The sequence below is a fragment of the Ornithodoros turicata genome, unplaced genomic scaffold, assembly GCF_037126465.1.
Source record: "Ornithodoros turicata isolate Travis unplaced genomic scaffold, ASM3712646v1 Chromosome15, whole genome shotgun sequence".
Taxonomy (NCBI): domain Eukaryota; kingdom Metazoa; phylum Arthropoda; class Arachnida; order Ixodida; family Argasidae; genus Ornithodoros; species Ornithodoros turicata.
This window is the reverse complement of record NW_026999318.1, coordinates 406,228-429,878: the sequence shown is the minus strand read 5'-3', so window position 1 is coordinate 429,878 and position 23,651 is coordinate 406,228. Positions and strand designations below refer to the sequence as shown.

Sequence of the window (23,651 nt, the reverse complement as noted above, 5' to 3'; positions counted from 1 at the left end):
AACGTGGCTCCATCCCCGACTGCTCCCCCCCCCCCTCACCGGCCCTGACCACAAGTGTAGTCTTGGAATTGGAAACCACTGCGAGCGTTGGTGGCTCAACACCAGACGAAGTTGTTGACGCCGCCGGTTGGAGGAACCCGATGCACTTATCAAAATGAAGTCGATGAGACGCACTCCAAGAAAGGCTTACTGCCGCTATTCGTTACCAGCACAACGTATACATCGACGCCCTGTCGAATCCAAAGGTCCCCGTGGAATTAACTTTTGTCTCCAGTTGTATGGTGGACTCTTAACAGGCAAAGAAAGAAATATAGAGCCGAGACAAGTTCCATTTAGGGACGACATAAACACATAGTCTTCTGACAGGAAAATAGAGAAGTCTAAGCTCGAATCCTGTGGCGCCGGCACTCATGGGCTTTGTCGTGATTACCTAAACATCAATAAGACTCCGACATTCCAATAGGAAGTGGGCAGCCACCACGAAGCATTCAAACGGTCGCACCTTGGAATCAAATGGAATGGATATGAAAAGAAAAAAAATGGAGATGGTGGTTCCGCAACTGTGGATCCGTCTATACTGACGGAACCACTGAGTTTCTCCAAATTTCCCAAGATTATCACAATCACACTAGCTCTCTTCTTACCCGCCAGACGGATTCCCGGAACAAAGAGGTAAACCATTCGGTAGACCTATTTCTCAGAAATAGCAGGTACCTCTTCGACCTTGACTTCATTCTAAACCGAGAAGAGCTGTCTGCCACTATGTCCACTTCAAAAGCGCAACCTCGCCGCACCTATGCTGATGTGGCAGAGCCTCTAGACGTAGCACGAAGGACTCCCGCCACCCCCTCCGCCACCGGAGACCCTTTCTCCCATTTCGGAATTTACATCCGATGGTAATTTCCGGGCCCAAGTTCCCCAAGTGCCTGTCGAACTGATCCACGAAGATGCACATGTTGCTTCGCGTCGCTAACACAGAAACAATCAATCAATCAAGGTGAACGGCACATTGGGCCGCCATAAGAGAAATGTCGCATCCGGTTACCTCTGCAAGTGTGATAATTTGCGGCGTCACGTCGCGAGACAACTATGATAAACACCGATCAATATACCGATCACCCATGACTGAGGAGGCGGTCGATGTTCCAGAAAACTATAGTAGTACTTGGTTAGGAACAGAACATTCAACATCCTTGAGAACGTCCGAACGCTTGGGCTTCTCACAACCGGAGCAATGCCGCGTGAAGCGCATGGCAATACTGGCCTTAATCTCGTAGTTGGTTCATACTATTGGTGTGCGCCTCCACCACACAAGACGCCTGCCTACAGTCCATATTTTTCAGCGAACACATCATGCGAGTCGCAGGGCGGCTAGATCAACTTACGGAAACAGACGGTGTCAAGGATCCTATCCTTAATTCTTCTATGCCATCGCCGTCTCACAGACCCCGTCATAATCGGCACAACAAAGCCTGACATAGGTCTATATCAGGCTTTGTTGCGTCGTTCAAACAACTCCGTTCGAAGTGCGTCAAAGAGCGAGCACGATGACAAGTCCATCACACGTCTGCATCACTCCGTAGGTGAATTATGAACGCTCGACACTTAATCGGACGTATTGTGCTGAAATATTTATAACTGTGGAGTCACGGATGTTTGTATACATGTTCGAGATCTGGTTGCAGTGGGGTAGAATATCGGCCCTGGCGATGAAACTCCCCATTCATCATCTCACAATAAAGTTGTTGTTATTTGCCGTTAAGCTTTTGGCACTGCTAAAAAGAAGATCATGCTAAAACTGGTACTCACCGAAAATTTCTCCTTGGCTAGCGTATTCCGAAACTAAGTAAAGCATGTTTTCCGTCTCCATTACCTGCAAGGAATACATGGACAGATGTTTTAGAAAAGTGCGAGACACACATGGAAAACAACTAACGCGGGCTTCGTGTCATCAGCTCAAAGGCTACTGAATACATATCTCCAGCTACGAAACGAAACGAAACTGCCACAGAAAACGACTCTTACGATGCTTTTGTACCCTACATGTTGTATCACGCGCTTTGGGATTTTAACAGCCGAGGGCACTATATAATGCTTCACCGGTAGGTCGAGTTCAAGCTATAGTATACTCCTTCAAGATATATAGTAGTACAAATGACTGTGATGTGCAAAAGCATACACCTGCGATAGTTCCGGTCGCGGTTCTTTGCGTCGTAGCAAACTTCGATATAGTAAACCTTCGTTATAACTAGGGTTGCCGGTCTTCGGTATTTACTGAAAAGCACCGATAAACGTACGCCGCTAAATTTTTTACAAGTTCGGTGGACACAAGCCACTTACAAATAAATCTGCATAATGAGAATAGAGAAGTGCCCCTCTCAGTTCCCTGTCAGGAAGTACCCCAGTTAGAGAACCTAGAGACCATGGGGTATACCAGTGCAAACTATTCGCCTCTTCCACAAACACTGAAAACTAGGACACGGACCGACTGAAAGATTTGCCTTCCACAAGAAAGTTTCGATGCTAATTGCTTGCAGTGAAAAGAGCGGCGTACGATGTCACCTGCATCGCTAACATGTCCCTCACAAACTTATCAATCCCTGATTTTAACAGTTTGCATTGTAATTAAAAAGAAAACACGAGGGCATCAAGTGTTGTTTCACTGTATGCATGGGAAGCTCCCGTCACGTTCCTCGCCGGTTTCCACCGGTTGTCTTCACGTTTCAAAATATTTCCACCGGAAAACACCGATTCCTGGTGAGCGAAATAGCCACCAATTTCTCCCACCGAATCCCTGAGAAATTAAGCACTGAAAGCAATAGTTATAACTAAACCCATTTTTTCGAATTGTGGCTTTATTCAAAGTCTCACGCTGTCCCGACCGAGAAGCGTGCGTCCCGAACTCGATTATCCATGTCTCCTGCCAGCTCAGAGCGAACGGTAAGCTGACGGAAACCTGCACGGCAAACCCAGCTTACGTGTTTTTCTTTCTTTCGGTGTTCATCTTTATTTAAAAAAAAAAAGTTGTTAAGATGCTCACCAGTTGTTCTGATCGCTCCAATACTTGTTTAAGGTTGCTGTCGTGCTTTCTAGCGCTCACGAGGCTACTGGCACTATCTCTGTGAACCTCCGCTTTCACCGAATTTTTTCCGGTAATGGTGACTTCGCTATAACGATGGGCTGCTGGAGTGCTTTATTTGTTATGTGTAAGAGCCTGAGTGATTCTGCCAAAGAAAAAAAAAAGTTGATGACAGCAATGTACATCACGCTTACAGTAGCCCGTGGCTCTTCCACACATCGCCGACGGTCCAGGTAGTGTCATAGAAAAGCTGCGACGAGGCACTAGCTGAACGGTCGACCACCGCTTCAATTCTGTGCCGGATTTTCAATAGCTCTCGTCACCTATCAATAATACGCGTCGAAAGCAGCCCGTTCCATAGCGGAGTAATGAGCCAGCGGCTGAGACCATCGAGCGGAACCACCACGCAGGAGGACGTCAGAGAGAACGTGGACCAATCGCTGGCCGTCCAAGGTCAATCGATAAAGGGAAATCGATCGACTCCAGGAGAAGGTTATCGATTGCAGAGACACCGGAGGCACATCCCTCCGTACCACGAGACTACAAGAGTGCCACGACACCGGCAAGACGACAAGTGACTCTTTTCCTTCGCACGCCGCTTCCTGAGTAAAAAAGGGCACCGACTGACGAGTGCGCGCAGTCACTGAAGAGCGATTCGAGGACTACGGGAAAAGAGAATCTTGAAACAAGCTCGGTAATTAGTCACGTATGCAAAGTAGCCAATCACGGCTGACTTGCTCTCTACTGAACCGTTCTTGAAATTCCCTTAAAAGTTTACCTGGCCTCGAGTTAATAGCGCTGTCCTGCTGTTGAGCTCCACCTTGCATATGTATTTGCAGTCTTCCATGTACTCCATGTGTCGAGAGAGGTGCGGTCAAGGAGGTCTGGTGTCCAGTCAGGAATATTATTATAGCACACCGTGCATAGAAATTGGTTCAAGAGACTGTAGCTTGATACGATACCTTATATACAGGTAATAGTTCAACATGATGGTATAGGGAATGAGATGTGACCAGCCCATACATGCCGCACACTGGCCAACGCGACCTCGATTCGGCCCTGCACTTCTGATTTTTACAGAGGAGAACGAATATCGCCGATTGGGAACCCTGATTACTTTCCGTCTACGAGTGATCTATCCCAGTAGAAGTTGAGCAAGGGGATACGGTACGCGGTAGCGTTGCATCCCTCGGGTCTGCGGTGTTTTTATCCGCGTTGATGCCTGTATAAACGTACGTGTCATGATTATGGTTGCTGTGAAGATAGTCCACAGCGAGGCGTTGAACGACCGCGTCAGGAAGCTCGCTTTTCTTCCGAACGCCAGCTATGCGTAGTTCGTTGCGTGTTACAGGAAAGGTTCGAGGAGTTTCCTTGCACATCATTTCGGTGCAGGAGCGTTACCACATCTGTGAAGGTGCGGACAGTGGCCGCAAAACGAAAGTGTGTACGACTCTGTAGTCTGACGATGAGGCCTACAGCAGTGACGGTATTGTGGAGGCTAACGAGTCCAGGATCATACAGCTTGCGGAAAGGGCTGTCAACAAACATTCAGGAGCACATGCGAGTACCACGGACAATGAAATCAATCGTACCCTCGTCAAAGTTGTCTGACAGCTACGCTAAAAGAACTGTAAAGTATATTCGAACACATAGATTCTATCTATAGAATATATAGTAGAAGTATAGAATATAGAATCTATAGATTCACGTGGCTTTAGGTAGGAATTGAATTTCACTATAAAACGTTTGCGCAAACACTGAATAATACAGAAAAACAACATATCCCACAAAAGAAAAATTACCCGTACCCCAAATACACAGTTCTTTTTCTTCTTCTTTTATTTAAAGCAACTCCCATAGAGAAACTGGACACGTGAGTAGCGTTATGCTCCAAGACCAAATGCGTCTAGGGCCAGAAATTACAGGCAGGCCTTCCAAATTCCCTGCCCTGAGAAAGCACCAAGTGAGCTGTGCCGCCCCCGGAAAGTCTAATGCTCCGCTTCACACTTTTGAGACAACTGTAATTCGTTACATGATACGTCCATTTACCGACTCAAGAAGGTTTCAGAACTCCACTACCACTAGCGTGAAGAAAGATCGTTCTCCAACAGCGTCGTCTAATTTAAAATTCTCTGCCGCTCGCCCGCAGAAAAGTACAGCTACGTCACTGCGGGAATTGGTCTGTCACATCATCCCACATATCGGGCGTTTGGGCGTAACGAACGGCCCTTACGTCACTGCGACCTGACCTTTCCAAATGAAAGATGACTGCGCGAAGCCATTGTGCGCGCGTGTGCTATAACGCATTCACGCGCCAACGTCTACGGAGGACGTCCGTCTTGACGTCAGACGCGCGTTGCTTTGCGTGAGCCTTCCACCAGGAATAGCCGGCTGTCTATTCGGCTGAGAACTTGGCTTGCGCGACGCTCACCCTTTCCGACGGCTCTGACGTCATTCACCCGGGCAATGTTGATGGATTGTCATCAGTCCCAAGCAAAATCTCAATGCGAGGGTAAGAGCTTATGGAACCGATTGCAGAACCAGTTATTCGTTTCGTTGTCGTTTCTTGACGTGCTCGACACGTTTGGTCACAGTGCGCCTTCTTATGCATTCAGCGGTTTCTTTCCCGTTTTCTTTCCGCAAAAAAATCTTATTTCCTCTTACAGCCTGCATCACACAAGATATTGTAAACAGAATGACACACTTTTCAAGATACGTCCCGTTACGCGATGTCCCCCAAAAGGATGTAGCCCAGAACAGACTGTGTTTTGGCTAGATAGGGCAGAGGTTCCCCACTTTTCTGACCTCCCGGACAACACTTGATCACGGAACGGTTGGCCAGACGGCGTCAATAGACCTCTACCCGAGAAGCGTCATCATGACGTTGGTACACAGACTGAAACCGAAACAAATCGGAAGGGGAAGGCTGGGTTCCACGCATGGGCACTTGTTCGCTGACTCCTAGAGAAAGAAAAGTAGGACCGAAAGTCGCGTCCCTTTCATGGACCATCGATAGCCCCTCGAAGACCGTGGATTCGGGCGCGACCTTGTTCGCCCCCTAGCTTCGGGCGTAGTTCAACTCTACTAAACTGGTGGCGCTTTCCAACACTATGACTTCATTTGTTTACAAACAGGGAGAGGTCTATTGCGTTGTGGGTCATCGAGACGTATCGCAAAATATGCAGGGTGCTTCACCTAACGTGATGAAAAATTCTAACTGGCGACGTACTCGACCGAGGATTGTGGGACTTTCGGCAATTACCTTCTGGAAACTTTTGCCACCACTCAGAAAGGCTTTGGGCAATCAATTGGGGAATTTATTTTTCAATTAAACTTTGAAAACTGCCAAGCGAACCCCCTTTTTTTTACAGAAATATGAAGGCCTCCATGGATAACCACAGACCCAACAAAAACTATGCACAGTATCGCAACAGAAATTGTCGGGAAAAAAATAGTAAAAATTACGCTTTAGCCCAGCCTGCTAGATTGTCGCAAAGAAGGGCGCACTGGAGATGCGGGGAGAGGAGGAAGTGTTCCCGCCACTTGTTTTACCTTTGTTTCCCCCGCTTTGAGATTGATGCTGGGGACAACCGTCCTATCACGAAGAAAACGAAGCAACCGTCGTATCACAAAGAAGGCAACACAAATGAAGGCGGGGATACTTCCTCTACTAGACGCACAATTCGAGTGCGCTTCTTCGCGAAAATCGAGCAGGCGGGGCTGAAGCGTAGTTTTTACTAATTTTTTTCGACTATTTCTGTTGCATATTTCTGTAAAAAAAGTGAGGTTAGCTTGGCAATTTTCAAAGTTCAATTGACAAAAATAAATTTCCCGCAATTAAAAAGTGTCCAAAACCTTCCTCAATGGTGGCAAAAGTTTCCAGAAGGTTATTGCCGAAAGTTCCACAATCCTCCGGTGAGCACGTCGCAACTTATAATTTTTCGTACTTTAGGTGAAACACCCTGTATATTTTGTTATTAACGTCCGCTGAAATGCTCTTTGGTCAATTCGATTTAAAAAGAAAGAGAAAAGAAACGAGTTATTCTATGCGTTGTAAAGGTTCTTCGTGAAAATGGATGCGGAAGTGAAGTGCGGACGACAGGGGTGTCGAAAGGTGGGGTCAAGGAGGTATAGTCGCCCTCCTGATTTTCATGCAGCGCAGTGTAGGGAGCCGCGGTGGGTTGAGTGTATAAACGAACGAAAAGCGAAGGGAACGACCAATGAACGCGATGCACGTTGGATTGAAGCGACCACTGTAGCATACGTACTTGTAGTACCCCGCCACCAGGTTGCTGACGCCCATATATGGCCGAGATGTAACCCTCAACCTTGGGATCAAGAGCCCTGGTTGAGAACTAAACACAAAGTGGTTCTTACGCTGTCTCCTGCGTTATTTTCTCCGGTTTGGTGAACCTACCTGTACAGAACAATTTTTGTTCTTCTCTTTCTCTCGTGACATAAATCTCGGTCATACAAAACTGGCTAACGACACCTACGTAAAAGCATGTGGGAGCTGCGAATAAAGATGACCGACCACTGTTTCAATCCCACGTCACGCCTATGTGTTGCAGGATGCAGTATGGCGAAAATAAAAATGCGGACTCCCTCTGTGCCACAGGAGTTACACACATTGAACACGGCGGACAATACAATGGACCTCTCGCTTTCAGCGCGGTTCAACCTAATACAGCCTCCTATGCTAGCGCAAAGCTCGCGCGTGGTGGAATTTCGCGAGGGTGTTCCGTGTCTACGCTGTCTTAGCTTCTGCAAGGACGTGCCCAGAATGAAGATTACGACACGCTGCCCTTTCAGTTACTCTCTCGGGAGATCAGCAAGCCAGCCTGTCAGGTCGACGAAAGCTACTCCAGCTGCTGTCATGCTGAACCGTAACGCACGCGCGTACGGTCTGCGCAGGCGCCTAGCCTGGAGCGTTCGGCGCTGGGCTCGCAACGCGCATGCAGCGCAGCCGGTGGCGACTGATTGTTGGTGCGATAACTGTCCAACTATGCCAAGCAACTGCAGTGGTGTGAGTGTGAGGTGGATTATGAGCCAACCTCAGAAACAAATGGCGAATTCCGCTCGCCGTTTTCGTGCAACGAACCAGGAGCGAACAAAACGACAAATGGAACGCAAGGGACGTTGCACTGCAACGGCCAGTGTATTCTTTTCTGCAATTCAACGACACAGTCTGAACGCTCCGCGGCGCTGTCGTGTACGGAGGCTACGTGCTGGCGTGTTACGTTGAGCAGCCTAACTACGGTTGTACCCTAAATCGAGGATCACACGATAGACAACACCTCCTGGACTAAAGACGACCTGGACTCTTTCAGTTGCTATGTGGACCGATACAGGCGCGGTGTCACTCCCTTCAGTCTTTTTTGTGACAATTATGAACAGCATAAGTGTCACAAAAAAGGCGTACGCCTCCCGTTTTCAACAAATCGGGGCAGATAACGATATCGTTCGTGATGAACTGATGATGGTTGGCTAGGAGCGTGCTATGCGGTGAAGTTCATTTTTAAAAGTGCACATCTATGAAAGTGTCCCAACCCGTATGCAAAATATTTTTGCTGTGCAGCGTGCTGTCACTGCAGTTCACGATCTATTCACTGTTCATTCACAAAAACGCTAGAAGAAAGCAGCCATGGACGGCCGTCACGATCGGCTCGCGTGACGTCACCAGTCACGCGATGGGTTCCTTGCCAGGAGAATGGGTGACGTCACGACGTACCCTCCCCTCCGTCCTTCGTTTTGCAAGGAGCTCTTCCCAAGAGTGTAGGATTTTTTCGAGGTATGTAGAACAGATGCCTCCCGCGCTCCTCTTCTTTCGCAGGAGCTCGCATTTTATTTGTTGCAGAACATGCCACAGCTAGAAACTACTAGAAACGGAAAAGAACATGAGGGAACCCCTCAGTGCTCTTTTAAGTGTAACGAGCAAGTGATGTAATTGCGGTTGAACAGTACATGCGCTAAAACAAGGTTTCGAGAGTTACATTTACTCGCCTTTCGTTCCTTAAAAGGTAAGTTACAGTAGCTGTAACTAGTCGCGTTTCCACAAGAGGTTACTGCAGCTCTAGCTCAGTCACTATTTTCACGTGATAGCTGTAACTGTAATTTCGTTTCGTTTCTTAAGTAACTTGAGCCAGATCCACAGTTGGCCACAATCTTAGCGCACTCTTCATTTAACCTTTTTGTCATTGTCGTTTGATTTCTCGCTGCGCAGCTTAACAGGTGGCCATAAAAGCGTATTGCTTGGTCACTGCATGTTTTCCTTTCGTAAACACACAAATCCTTTTCAAGCACGCCGGAGGGTGGCTTATTTGTGTAGCATTACGAAGGCACTCGGGCAAAACTCCGGAAGCGGGGACAATTCCCATGGCAACCGTCATCCGCGATTTAACGGGCTCGTTGTCTCACAACAGCAGGAAAAAGGGAGAAAAGCTCGCAGTAGAAACCAAGATAAGTAGCTTCAACTATTACCGCGAGCTCTCACAGAGAAACAATGACGCGATAATAAAGCTACACTGGAGCAGCCTGAAGGTTTTTACTTTTTCTCTCTCTCTCTTTTTTAAAGTTTTGTATCACAAAGAGCAGATACATTGGAAACCTTCGAAACAAACTCTGCGGGGTACGTGTCATTCTGTGAGATAACTTACGACATATAGTTTTCGAGAACACGGCGATTCATCGTGGACTTCTGACCCGAGTCAACATAGACAGCAGCGGTTGCAGGTTTCACTAGGAGCGTGGAAACAGGAAAAAGAAGTAAAATGAGAAATGAGAGTAAAAAGAAAACATTCGCCACTGTGTGCCAGACCCTTCTCTTTCTCTCTCATACTGCGATTCATGTGGGTATTATCCTGTACGTAAATCACCTTTTTCAACCAAATACCAAACGCGGTTGACCCACGTCTTTCACAATTCAGGTGTTGTTTTTCGTACAGCGACTTGACAAACACCTACGACGGGGGACATCAATGCTCCGCAGCAACGACACATTCAAACGTTTGCGAACCCATTGGAAAGCGCGCCATGCAGCACGCTGTCGGCGCTGGCCTGAGAACGAAAGTTTACGCCTACACTTCGCAACCTTCCGCAAATACACGTCTCTCACTCGAAGGATCGCTTTACAACCTTTACTCCCGCATTTACGTTTCAACCGATCGACTCCCGTGGGACACTATCTAAACAACCTCGGCTTCCATTCGGAAGGCGCATACTAATTCGGGTGAATGGATGCTTCTGAATGAGTCCTCTCCAGGGGCCGGGATAAAAAAGAAAGCAAACAAAAAAAGAGAGGGCCATTATGTATACTGGGGCTATTTCCGGAGCAGATTGTCTGACAACGCACGTTTCACGGCCAACCGAAATTAGAGCAGCAGCGACGACGTCATGGATGATGTCAGAGATGAGATTGGCATGAGTGGAGTAGTGCTCAACGGGTAGACGTGCATCGCCTATTTCTTGTTTTGGCAGCGTTTTAGGACGAAAGTGACCATTTTTATTTTCCCCTTTTCTGCCGCGTTGGGTGGGTTTTTCGTCCTGCCAGGTCGAACAGGTCGTCACTTTCACATCACGACGTTCTACGCGAAAGAGTTCTGAATTGGTAAAAGTTTGGTGTTGTCTTTTAATCTACAGGGTGTGTGCAGGTAAACCTAACCGGCATTTGCGCACTTAACTTGTTGGCTACTTAACTGACGAACGTCCGGTGGTGCACGATGGCGCATTTATGAGTGCGTAATCTTCGAAAAAAATCGTGGAAGCCATAATCAGCGTAAAAAAATAAACAGAGCAACGAAAACGTCGGCCTCCGTGCATCAGAATAGGGCAACATGGCGAATGCAGGAGATTTGTGTTCAGGTACCGCTAGGGGCGCTATCAGAGCAGAAACCAAAACGATGTCCCACATGGATCCTCATCGGTAGTGCCCCTAGCGGCGCCTGGACACAACTCTCCCGAGACCGCCATATTGCCCTCTGCAAATGCTTAGAAGTCGACATTTTCGTCGCTCTGCAATTTTTTACTCTGAGTATGGCTTCCACAATTTGTCTGTAGATTTCGCACGCATAAACGCGCCCCGGTCGTCCGTTATGTAGACAACAAGCTAAGTGCGCAAATGCCGGTTAGGTTTATCTGCACACACCCTGTATAATTGGGTGCAAAACCGGATGTTATATGTGTGTATTCGGACATCACCGTATTCCTGTCTAGGAAGAAGCTTCCGTTGAACGTAACCACATTGGAAGCACACAGTAATCATATAGTGTGCAAAAGATCATGATGTCTTTTTTTTTTTTGTGTGTGTGGTGTTTGTGTGTGTGTGTGTGTGTGCAGGCACAATTTTGCGGGTTATAGCGTTGAACAATGAAAGTATAGGATTTGGACAGTATAGGAGGTGCACGCATGTTGCAGAATGTTTTGCTGGTTATAACACACCATTCGTGGTTACCAAAATAAAGTTGTCGGCCCGCCAGCTTCCCTTAATCTCGCTCTTTATTACTATTTTCGAGGATCCAATCGCCAATAACGCTGCAATTATTCTTACATGGTAACATGTATGATACTCCTCATTTAAATTATGCATAGTGCTCTCATCTCTCGACGAAATAGCGATACATAGCGATTTTGCAGCAATTATCTAATTCCTATCACCGGTAACGTGTAACGAAGTAAAGAAAAACTAATCGAATCTCTTTATAGTGAGTAGTTCAAACACGGCATAGAACTGTGTTAGAAACTTCTCGGAAAATGTAATGCCAAAAGTGATGTCATTGCTTCAAAGCAATGGCATTTATTTAGTTTATTACTAAGCACGAAGTAGTAATGGTAATGCATAACCAAATAAAAGTAGTTTCTGGAACTCTGCTGCAAAGTTCCGCATCAGACTCACCTTATTGATTATAGTGTATTGCATTAGTCCGCGGCCGTCTGAACTTACTTTACATATAAATAAGCGAGCGTATTGCTCATAAATATCCCTGGTCATCTTCCCTCGTGCAGTATACTAAGGTCAGGTTTTCCTTCTTGTTATCCTCCTGTGAAGCGGATCGTGGGAGCGCAGGCAAATGGGTTTCTTTTTCCAGCCCGATGAGCAGAAAACGGCAGGAGCCGCCCGCGGTGCCCTGTGCCAAATCCTTGGGCAGGTATTTGCGCGCTTCATTCGTCTCTACCGCCACAAACGCCACAATGTCGCGGGTCGACGTCACGTCGTCCTTTCGTTCGGCGCAGTCGTTCTTTTTCAGACGGGAGAAGAACCCATGGCATTCAGTATGCCGACACAGATGAAAGCGGAAGCCCTTGGACAAGTCGATCTTGCTCGTCGAGCCAAGTCACGTACCCGGACATACACTGCCTGTAAGGGCTTGGCGACGTCCCGCTGTTTCGGGATGGATCAAGTGTATTGAGGTCTGACAAATTGGCTTAGACGATAATAATGCGTATAAGCTGCAATACGGGTCAGACCCTAATTTGAAAACCGTTAGAAATGGAAACTTTTGGAAACCCCACAAAGGCGAACACAGCAATAAATACGATCTAGAATGTGGCAAAAAAGGATAGCATAGCAGGCGATTGATTTTCGGTTGTAAAATTTTTGTAGACATACTCTAAAAAAGAACACATGATTTTGAATGAATAGTCATAGGCTTCCGAATTCAGGAAAAATGCTGCCTTTGCGTGACAATTTTTCGAGTTTAATTATGCAAATTAACTTAATTAATTCGTCACGCGAATGCAAACGGCCTCAATCCGTGGCAAAAGTCTGTATGAGTGTATTCCAAGTAGTTGTATCATTTTCTGGAGTAAAACCTATCTTTAGGAATTTGGTAACATCCTCCACCCTGTATGAAACGAGGGTCGACGTTTTCCGGTGCATTTTTTTTATTGCCTATACTACGGGATATACGGTTACTTATGTGTCCAGGCGTTACCGGACCAAGCGGACAGAATAACAACAAATACGCGCTATGACTATGGCAACAACTCCTGGCTATGAAACGCCCCAATTACGATTATCATTTAATTTGTTCATATTTATTCCAGATAAATAACAGGAAAAGGTGTGGAGAACACCTGCAGACGTAACTTTCACGTTCCGTAGCCGATAGGTATCTCCAAAATGACCTTTTTTAACTACATATATAGGAAATCACTCAAGAAACTTAAAATGCGTTCTCTACGGTATAAACGAGAAGAGCAGCGCACTGACTGTATAAAGCGATGGAATCAATGTCCCCCCTTGCAACAGCTCCAATCCTTGAACCGAGGGAAGCACGTCGCCGTTACACATAGTAACACCATCGGTGAGTGTACGTGACGCACGGAAGGGGGCAATAATTAATGTCATTCCTTTTCCTACCCCTGCTTTTTCTGTCTTTCCGCCGTTGCTGCATTCGCTGTAGCGTGCACTGACGTCTACAGCTAACGTCACTGATGACCCTCAGAGCAGATACCTTTCCCTAACAACCGCGTGTGGGGGTGGATGCTACGTTTATAGTGCTTTGCTCTTTCGAACGCTCGAAATCGATCCGTAACTCGTTAGGCCCATGTCGCAAGGACACCAAGAGCAACCTTACGATGCTATTCCATCTCGTGTCTTAAATCTCGGAAACACTCGGAAATCAGAACAACGGAGCCGGGGCCGTTTATTTCGCAATTATCTCCCACGCTTTAAGAACACGGGTGGTGGTGGCGTAAACCAGCTTGCCGTTAAGAACACAGCTTCACCGTATAGCACGCTCCAACCATCATCCCGAATGACAACGTTCTCTCCCTTGATTTCATGAAAACGGGGGGCGTACGCCATTTATGCGGCAATTATGAACTGCATAATGCCACAAAAATAGCGTACAGCGTTTCAGCAAATCAGGGAAGGAAACGATGTCACTCTGGACGATGTTTGGTTAGGAGAGCACTAAGTTCATTTCCAAGAGTGCACATGTCGCAGTATGTTGCTAACAATCAAAGTTTAAAGTTGGGGTAGTTGGTGTAACATAACTAATTTAGGCTGCCAATGGGAAAGAGTTCTTGAGAGTTGAACAGATAGTTGATATTGTCGTTTGAGTGTGCTAAACCTGCCGTCATTGCTGTTGACGTCATCATATCTTATAGGTCAGGTTGTTTTTGTTTCCTTCGATTAAATTTCGTCAGTTAAGAGTAAGCTATTTCTGTTGTGTGTCGCCTTGTTTGTCCGTCGTCCCTTTGGCAGCCTAAATTAGTTATGTTGCCAACAAGACTAGGGTGGATGGGATTTGGTTGAAAAGAAAAATAATATTGAATTCCACGAATTTGTGTTCTTCAGAACGCTTAGAGATGACTGCGTGACGACTACTAGGGGTTAGTAGGGTAACTGATGAAAAACTAATGTCCCTCTAGATAAAACGGCAGGAATAAGATGCCAGCAAGTTCCCACGTGCTTCTCGCAACTTTTGGACATTTTTTGCTGTTTATCGAGGATTGCGAAAAAGCTACGATGCGCGAACTAGGTACGTTCTAAGATAATTTTGTGTGGATTCACTTAATGTGCGAATGTCATGAACTGATGTTGCTGATTTCACTTTGAGCGTGCGAGGACATTGGTATACTGACTATGCAACTGGCATGATTGCTAGCCTAGCGATCATGCCAGTTACACAGCCAGTCCGTCGGTTACACAGCTAGTCAGTTTTTGAACAAAAATGAATAATTTCCCGCCCAATACCAATTTATCTTTCAATATCAATATCGCTCCCAATATCAATGGTGGCTTCTTTCTTGCCGAGCTATCTGTCTGTCGATATAGTTGGCATGTTGCGAGGGTTACCTGTGTCCGCGGGTCGACTTCGTGGGGAACTGGTCCGACACTTGCCTTAAAGGGGCACAAAACAGGTCGACGAACATTCTCCAATTATTACGCCTAATGAAAGAATGTAGCTCATGATATCCAAATATGAAATTCTTTTGCTTCCAGCGAGCGTTTTTAACGCGAAACAATGCCACTCAAAGAGCATAATCCGCGCGAGCCTCTCCTTATCCTTGGAACCAGGTCACGTCACTATATTCCAGCGTATAGACCGTTTACAGCAGAGTTATCTGGGCGCCGCCATCTTAGCGCACGTGACCTTGCCCGCCACTGCTTGCCTTCTCTTTCGGCTGCCGATTGGCACGGCGCACGTAGTACGGCGGTGCAACCCAGAGACGCTTTCTCCGATTTTAATTTTTTTGCAATGAATTCCGGATGGACGGATGACACGAGGCTTTGGCCGAAGCTTCAACGGTCAGGCGAGTGCATTTGCTTGGTTTAGAGTGATATTTCTGTCCTCGTGCGTCCCAGATGATCGGCACCACTATGCTCAAGTTACTACATATTTCGGCGGGGTTTTTTTTTTTTCCCTCTTCTTTTGTTGCGCATACATTAAGTTGTGGGTACGTTCATAATGTAATATAGTAAGATCGTGATTTCTTGCTTTTTATCGCAAGAGTTGCGGTACAACTGCCTGAGAAAGATATGCATGTAAGGGCTGTTATGTTGTCGTTATGAAGTAGCATATACTTTTATTTTTGATTTCAGATGTATACAACCACATGATCAACGAGCTAGAGGGAGACGGAAAGCCTGCGCTGAGCTACAGAGAATTTGCAAAGGGAACGAAGCTGTTTGACAGCGGCCATGTCGGTAGTACTGTGCCAGTGCAACGATGGTGTATGAATTTTGAAGGCCGACATCAGGTCGACACAAACAGTGAGAAGAACGTGTAGTACAGAGACTAGCTTCGGGCCCACTTTGCCGGCAACATGCACATGTAAAGCGGGTTTGAGCAGCAGGTGCAGTCATATTTGTACACCGCTCATCCAGGTTGTAGAAGCGACAAACAAGGGGCTCACGATCGAGTGCTCCGTGCACTGACAAGGCATGTACACGGAACGGTTCAACTGCAAGAAACGTGACCCCTGCAACTATGAGGAAAGTTTATTCTCACAAGCAGCAGCCAACGCCTAGAGCGGAGTTTGGGGCTCACACAGAAATGCTGCGTCACTTTGAGGGCTGCGTTACTTACCCTCGCTGATTCTCCCGGTTTGAAATCCTTCCTCTGAAGATTCGACACCTACCGTTGTCGAATCAGCTTGTTTTTCTCTCTTTGTGGAAACCCGTGCATTGCAAAAGACCTCGAACGGGGGCAGTCTTTGTATAGCGACGGCTCGTGAATTTAACAAACAGCTTCGTCCCACACGATCAGATCTCTGTCACAGTTTCTACACTCAATCACGGAACAAGTCTTCCCTCTGCTTTTCCAGATTTTGCACAGAACTGTAGTACAGCGGCAAAAAAGGTCATAAACACTCACATAGGCAAAGGTACACAGGCTCTCGCAGAAGGCAAGCAATGGCGTGGCTACTGTGGCGCCATCTACTAGCGCCCGAAGCAACTGGCTACTGTAACCTAGGCGCTGGAAGTGGGGGAGATTTCGCTCTCGTAGCCAATGACGGACCCCACCGAGACAAGCTGCAACTCGCGAGGGAACCGGTTACGGGAACATCGCGGTGACCTCGCGGAGCAATACAGCACAGAAAACATAGTGCGCACGTGAAATAGAATATTGAGGGTTTTTGGTACAGTTTGAACTGGCTACCTTAGATTGGACAAGTGGGAATATGTTTAGAGTTGACCTCACTTCTCGATATTACAAAAAAATAATGTATAAGCGTTCCGCATTTTAAATGGTTGAAGATGCGCGACGTCAAAATGACGTGCCGCTATTGTGCGCAAGGACATCGCAGGGCGGGGCATGAGGGCGAAAGAGTGCAGTGAATATTCAGTCGGTTTGGAGCCATTATTTACTTTTTTGCGACAACATTTTGTTGAAAACGTTCACCGTCGGCAACGTATCACAATGTATTTAAAAAAAGTGCGCCTCGTATACCTGTTTATTGCCCCTTTAAACCCTCTGCGGAAAACCCAGGAAAAAGACCCAGACAGCATCCAGACGCTATTTACTGCACGACACTCGCGTATAATGCAGTGATATCAACATATGCATCACAAAAGGGTTCATTCATTATCCAGACTGGTAGAACTTCTACGCTGGAAAAGCGCAAACAAAATATGACATGGACGCTCTAACATCATTATCATGCTCCAAAATCAAGCCCATTATTGCGACGAAAGAGCTTCCATAAACGCCCATGCACACTAACTACCTGTTCATACACACGGTATACAGTATAATGCGAGATATCAGGTTCCTCTAGCTCTATGAAGCGAGGGATGTTTGCAACGAGTCTCTATATTTATGTGCGGCATACGCGCAGATATTAAATATAGCGAACAATCAGATGTCACCCGCCTTCCCATATTGCAAACCAGTTACTCTGTCCTATGTCGTTTAACGCACGCATAATTTATTTCGTATTAGCAGCCACGAGGCAGGAAACATAATTTATGTGTGCACGACGGCGTAATTTGTTCTGTAGCTCTTCATTATAATTTATGAGTCTCGGGAGGACACAGTACAACCGCCGTCTTTACGCGGAGTTAACATATGCGCGTTTGTACAATGCGCTCGAAGTGGGAAACAAGCGTACGAAACATTTTTTGTAGAGAGGGCTAACAGGTTTCTTTATTTTTTTTTAGTATTTTTATGTATTTTTTTTTTCTTATAAGGTGATATCCACTTCCTGAAATAGGTTACACCGACACAATCTTTTTTGCAAGATATTTCGGGGAAAGTATCTTAGTAGAGGGAATTACAAACCGTACAGAATGATATCTTGAAAAACACCCTCCAGATTGCGTTTTTTTTCAAAGTACGTATTCTACAGGAAACACCATTTGGGTATGTTACTTAAAACATTGTTTGAGATGAATGTTACAGACACCTTTTGTCAATTGACAAATTTCATCGGCGAAAATCACGCAAAAAAAATTGAATGAAAATGTACAAGCGGTCCACCGCGCCTTCGTATCATATCGTAAGCCCGCTGCGTTGGTACTCGTCGTTACGCGGGTTAGTGCCTATCGGAAAACACGTTTTCTCGGTGCGCGACCGAGATCCAGCCACCAACGGCGAATATACGAGAGCCCGGGCTTCGCGGGTGATTCGGCCCGTGTGAGGAGAGCACGGGGATAGCCCCCCGTCACATTTCGGTGCAACGCTAGAGGGTCCTATCGATTGGCCAGGCAATGACGTCACTCTTTGGTCATTTTTCCTGCATTCCCCTCTTCCTCTCATTGATTGCAGCAGCACGTGCGTCACAGTCATCACGTGATTCGAAGGCAGGCGATGCACGCTCGGAAACAGAGCCACGCTAAGTTCGCTTCGGAACTGCTGCTTCTCGTGCAGAGAGCATTGTCCATCTCCCATCGTGTGGCCATCGATCGCAGCGACGCGCGCCGGTGCAGCGGAGAACGGAAGCGACTGCTCTGGTACGCCATCTTGTGGGGAACTTCGGACGAAGTTGCAAGCTCTCCCCACGATAGGGGTTTCTCTACTTGTGCTTTCCTTGGCGAGTATAAAAATTTTTGGCCACTGTTGTACGATATAGTTTTTGGATTCCACGCGACAGCTTGTGCAGGAAGTAACCGGAACGGAAGAATACTGGAGATGGTACGAATCCAGAGTTTTCCGAATCCAAAGAAGGGTCTTCGAATCCACGAACCATACGAATCTCGAATGATTTCTTTAAAAAAATGAAAGAGAGTTTAAAAAGCCAGCGGGGGAGAAATCACTTGTACTGAAAAGTGTTTTCAAGCAGAATTTGATATCTTTGTTTAATGAAATAAACAGTTCAATTTTTGGAGAAACCATACCCATATACTTCATAAAAGTAATTTATTTAAAGTGTTGTTCATTGACTACAGGAAATACATAAACTGTCGAGTCTGAATTCTTTCCATAAAACTAAACAATCAAAGCCAAAACCATGTTACTTTTAAACTTGTAATGTAAGAGTTCCTGCCTGAACCAGAGCTGTACGCAAACGTTACTCAAACTCAAACGCAAACTCAAAAAAGGAATAAATACGTTACTCGTTCCTTCGAAAAAAACAAAACAAACTAAATCGTTTCCCGTTACTAACAAATAAAAGGAACGCGTTCTCGTTACTTTGATGTAAAGAGCTACTTCTACACGAGTTACATTTCCATACAAGACAGCAGAAATACGAAAGCATCGCCTACTTAATTTTTTCCCGCTCATCCATGATGAATTGCACTTCAGTAGCAACTGGTATTGAATGCTGGCTGACATGGTTTCCCAGTAGGGGGCAGAGAGAAGGATGATGAGGAACGATGAAAGGATTATGCGAGCGAGCTGGTGTAAGTATATCGTAGGCAGCTTATCCCCTTAGAAGAGGGGAGGGTGCGCAAAAGGATCCTCCCCCGTCGCATGATGCACATCTCACCCCACTCTATACTCATCCCCTGACCAGACGAGACAAAAAATATGCGCGATAATCAGACACGTCAGTTCGTGTACAGCTTCAAGATCCGCAAATTTACTGCTTCCCGTTTTTTGCCACGGATGCACGGAAAGAACTGGTTCAGTTCTTTACACTCCAACAACGACTTTCTCGTTTTCCGACGAAAGACGACACTTTTCGTCTTCTAGGTCGTTCTCAACCACCCGCGGGGGGAACAGAGGTGCCATTTCCCGGCTATTCCCACCGTTCACGGTAATCCGATACAGGTAGACCGTTCATAAATCGAGGGATTCATAAGACGAGGTTTCCAATTAGTAGAAACACTATAGAGCGAACCACTATTTCAGAAAATGTTTTTATACTGGTCTACACCATCGCCTCTCCTGCGTCAATCCCTCTTAAGAGAGACGTTAGTAATGCAACGCCTGGGTCGTCCTTCCTGTCCTGGAGGTCCTGGAAGTGCTGTATTGCACCCTCGATATGCATCCATTTAAAAGCATCTGCCCTCAAAGCTCTTCTGACCTTTTTGGGGCACAATAGTACTTTGATCCTTATCGTGAAGGGGCTCGTTATTTCATACCCCACATCATCACCAGCGAAGTATCGCCCCTGGCGATGAAACTCCCCATTCCTCATCTTACAAAATAAAGTTGTTGTTTTCAAAGTCCGGCTAAAGTTCGGCGCTTGCCCGTGACCATACTTCGTGACAAATAAGTGAATCACTTTTTTGTTATTTTGCCCTTTCACACTGGGACAGGGACACTCTACGTTTACGAACTGTTGAACTCTTTTGACCTGTCACTGATCTGGTCGACTACGCCATTCATACATCGAAGTAAAATACGTAATCAGAGATCATTGAAGATTGCAGGTGTGGCAGCAGGGGACGCCCGACTACGTTGCCTCTCAGTAACAACTTCGTTTTGTCAGGGAAACGACCGAAAGCAGAAAAAAAAAACAATAACAGAATCAGTGTGAACACCCTCGTGTTCAGCGACACGATACTTTCAACGCGGTGCATTCAAAACTATATTTGCAGCCGTACCCGGCACAATTTACGATTAGCACCCGCTAAGACCTGGTTTGCATGGTCATGTTTGTCTGCCTTATAGCAAAAACAAACCAAAAACAAACCTTCGAACCAACGTGAATATTCCATATACAACCAACATTCCTGACACGATGAAGCGCTTCACCAAAGAGGCTTCAGGGCTGCACTTCTAGGACGTTTCGAGCAGCATGGAATTCCGTGCCCACTACATGTGTCAGACACCTGAATACCACTTCGGCCACGAGCAGCTGCAGATTTCTCTTGGTACAAGTTTCGCATCGAACACTTTGTATCCGTTATCGATGCACATCAGGACTTCCCGTTGCGGAGCTAAGGCCGATCGGGAGAGCCTCTTGCGTTTCTCATGCCCTCCAGACAACAGAGGAAAAATGACGGAAGCATCAAGGTCACATCCACCGAGCGAAAGAGCAGGCATGAACCGTGGATAAAGGCTGCGTCCAATGCGCGAACCGGTGCACATAGCGTCACTTACCCATAATTCTTCTATGTGCAGCAGTCATTATGGGGCACATTTAAATTCGAATGGCGTCTTCTCCTTTATCGCGGTTCCACAGTTAGACACGTGTGATGCCGTCGTTCGCTCATTTCTTCGCAGCGGCCGCAATGTGTCGAGAGAGCGCGAAATGTTTAAAACATCAACCGCCACCGGCGTCCGCACACGTACGCGAGGACAATTACCTGCCCGCTTATTAGCTGTTCCCATTTATATTTACGAGGCGAAACGTATAGGGACCGAATTCTTCTTAGTTTGCCGTTACTTTAAGAAGAAAGGTACGGTAACTGTTGCTGACGAAACCTTCGACGTTGGGGAACTGACAAAGGTCAGCATCACGTTACACAAAATCAAATATGTACAGCAGAGCCTCGTTACAACGAAGTCAATGGGACCGGAAAAATATTCGATAGACGAATTCAATATCTTCCGTTTTTTTTTTCTATAATCAAACTCAAACTCAACTCGATAGACGAGAAGTCCTAGAAATACAGCGACAGTATATTCCGGAAGGGTGCGGAATCACCACAAGAGATAGAAACCTTTGCGGGGTGACCACCTTTGCAGCATTGCAGCATTTAATGTTATACTGAAAGAGGGGCTCCCGCCAGCTTACGTTCGCACTAAGCGGACTCGGCCGGGAGGATAGTTCGAGTAATCGGGTTCGAAACGTATGCATTTCGGCCGAGCGTGAGACTTCGAGTAAGCCGATCATTCGAAAACTGCGATTCTTCTAGAACGCAGGGTTACTGTATATCTGTACATCATCACATGTCTCAACTAGCATGAACCAAGATAAAAATACAAAAGAAGCGGATCGCTCTATGCGAACGACACCGCTGACTGTTGTTAGCTGTCGGGTTTCTTGGCCTAAAAATAGTAAGCCCTCGAGCAAAAAAAGGAAAAGGAAAAGAATGTGAAAAGCACCTGACAAATAAGTGCTCACGTGCGTTGTCACGTGATTATTTGTGGAACTACACGTTAAAGGAAGAACAATGTACACAAACCATGCCCACCTCCCCCCACCACCCGTCAAAAACAAGGGGGGTGTAGTAGACGGATTGCATGCGTGGCGCCACTTCCGAAGTCCCCGTAGCCCTGTTTGCTACGTCCTGGTTAAGTCCGCATAGTAAGTGAGGTCTGTTTCGATGTTAACTAGAACTTTTCTTTTTTTCACTTAAACGCAATAGCACTGGAAAGCAGAAGCAGCGTTTCGAATTATTTAATAAAAGCACGGTGCTAAAAGTTAAAGCTCAATTTAGGAGCCATTTAAACCGAAAAGACAGAGCCTACTCTCCCCGCATGAATAGTTCTGGAAATTCATTTTATGAAAAGAGGGAGCAGTATTTGTAGGCTTCGTTTCGAACACCATCACTGAGTCCTTTTCGTGCACAAACAGGTTTTCTCACCCATTCTGCTTTCACTGCGTGTTGCGAGTGAAAATAGACGGCACGCAGGGCAAGAAACGGTTTGTCAACGTTGAGGTCTACCGACAGTGCGAGGACACTGAAAGTTTTGCGGAGCTGCAGACCTTGCATCTGGGAGGAGGAATGCCCCAGAAATAGATGTGTCAAGATCGCTACTGCTGCTCCGCATCTTTATGGGGAACTGCTCTTGACCCGAAAACGGCCTTTTTTGCGATAGCACGGCACAGTAACAGCGAAGACAGATCGGCGCGATCGACAAGATAGATGCCAAGCGCCCCCTCCCCCCCCCCCAGCACAATAACGTTAGTTCACTCACCACTAAATATGTATGGTTACGGGTTACTACGTGTAGGTGTAAAGCGACGCATATTTATTGAACATTCGGAAGCAACATAGAAGTAACCACTGGTGTTGTCTCTCAGGCGGTTGCTGATGTGCGCAGGCTGACGCTTGTCCCATCCTACAGTTAGCGATACAAGGCCTCAGTCAGGGTTAACAAGCGGGCTTAGCCCGCTTGATTAGGGCAAGATGAGTACACAATCTCCTATGGCTGATCTCACAGAGTCAGCAATACATCGTCTTCGTCAATGATCATCGGATGCAGATAATATCGCATGCAATCGCATAAGAATAATGCGATGTAATATAATATTGCCATAATAATATAATAATAACGATAATATAATAATGCGATAATATCGCAAGCAATAATCATCGCCTACAAGAGTTGCGCTTGTCCCATCCTACAGTTGGCAATACAACTGCGCGTACGCGGTGGAGGGAGGCAAAAGGGAGCCGGTCCTTCATATATTGGAGAAGGGCCCTTTGATAACGCGGCCCGCCCCCGGGCGAGCTTGTCTTTGAATACGCGGCCCATAAAACGGTCGTCGGAGCAGTATCGCTTGCGGTGTTCCCGGGAAGATTTTTCTAAAATCGCCACGTGGAGAGCTCTGGTCTCTCTTCAACTGCGCGTACGCGGTGGAGGGAGGCAAAGGGGAGCCGGTCCTTCATATATTAGAGAAGGGCCCTTTGATAACGCGGCCCGGCCCCGGGTGAGCGTGTCTTTGAATGCGCGGCCCATAAAACGATCGTCGGAGCAGTATCGCTTGCGGTGCTGTTCCCGGGAGGATTTTTCCTAAAATCTCTCTTGTCTTCAACTGCGCCTACGCGGTGGAGGGAGGCAAA

At 46.5% G+C, this 23,651-nt stretch overlaps 1 protein-coding gene across 1 annotated transcript in view; it reads right to left on the bottom strand.

The window, feature by feature from the left end:
• LOC135372419 (serine/threonine-protein kinase SIK2-like) overlaps positions 1–23,651 on the bottom strand; it is a 107,136-nt gene that overhangs the window by 25,487 nt on the left and 57,998 nt on the right. The window contains exon 3 of the mRNA XM_064606034.1: positions 1,810–1,873. Within this exon, the coding sequence (XP_064462104.1) occupies positions 1,810–1,873 (64 nt within the window). The remainder of the gene's footprint in view (positions 1–1,809; positions 1,874–23,651) is intronic.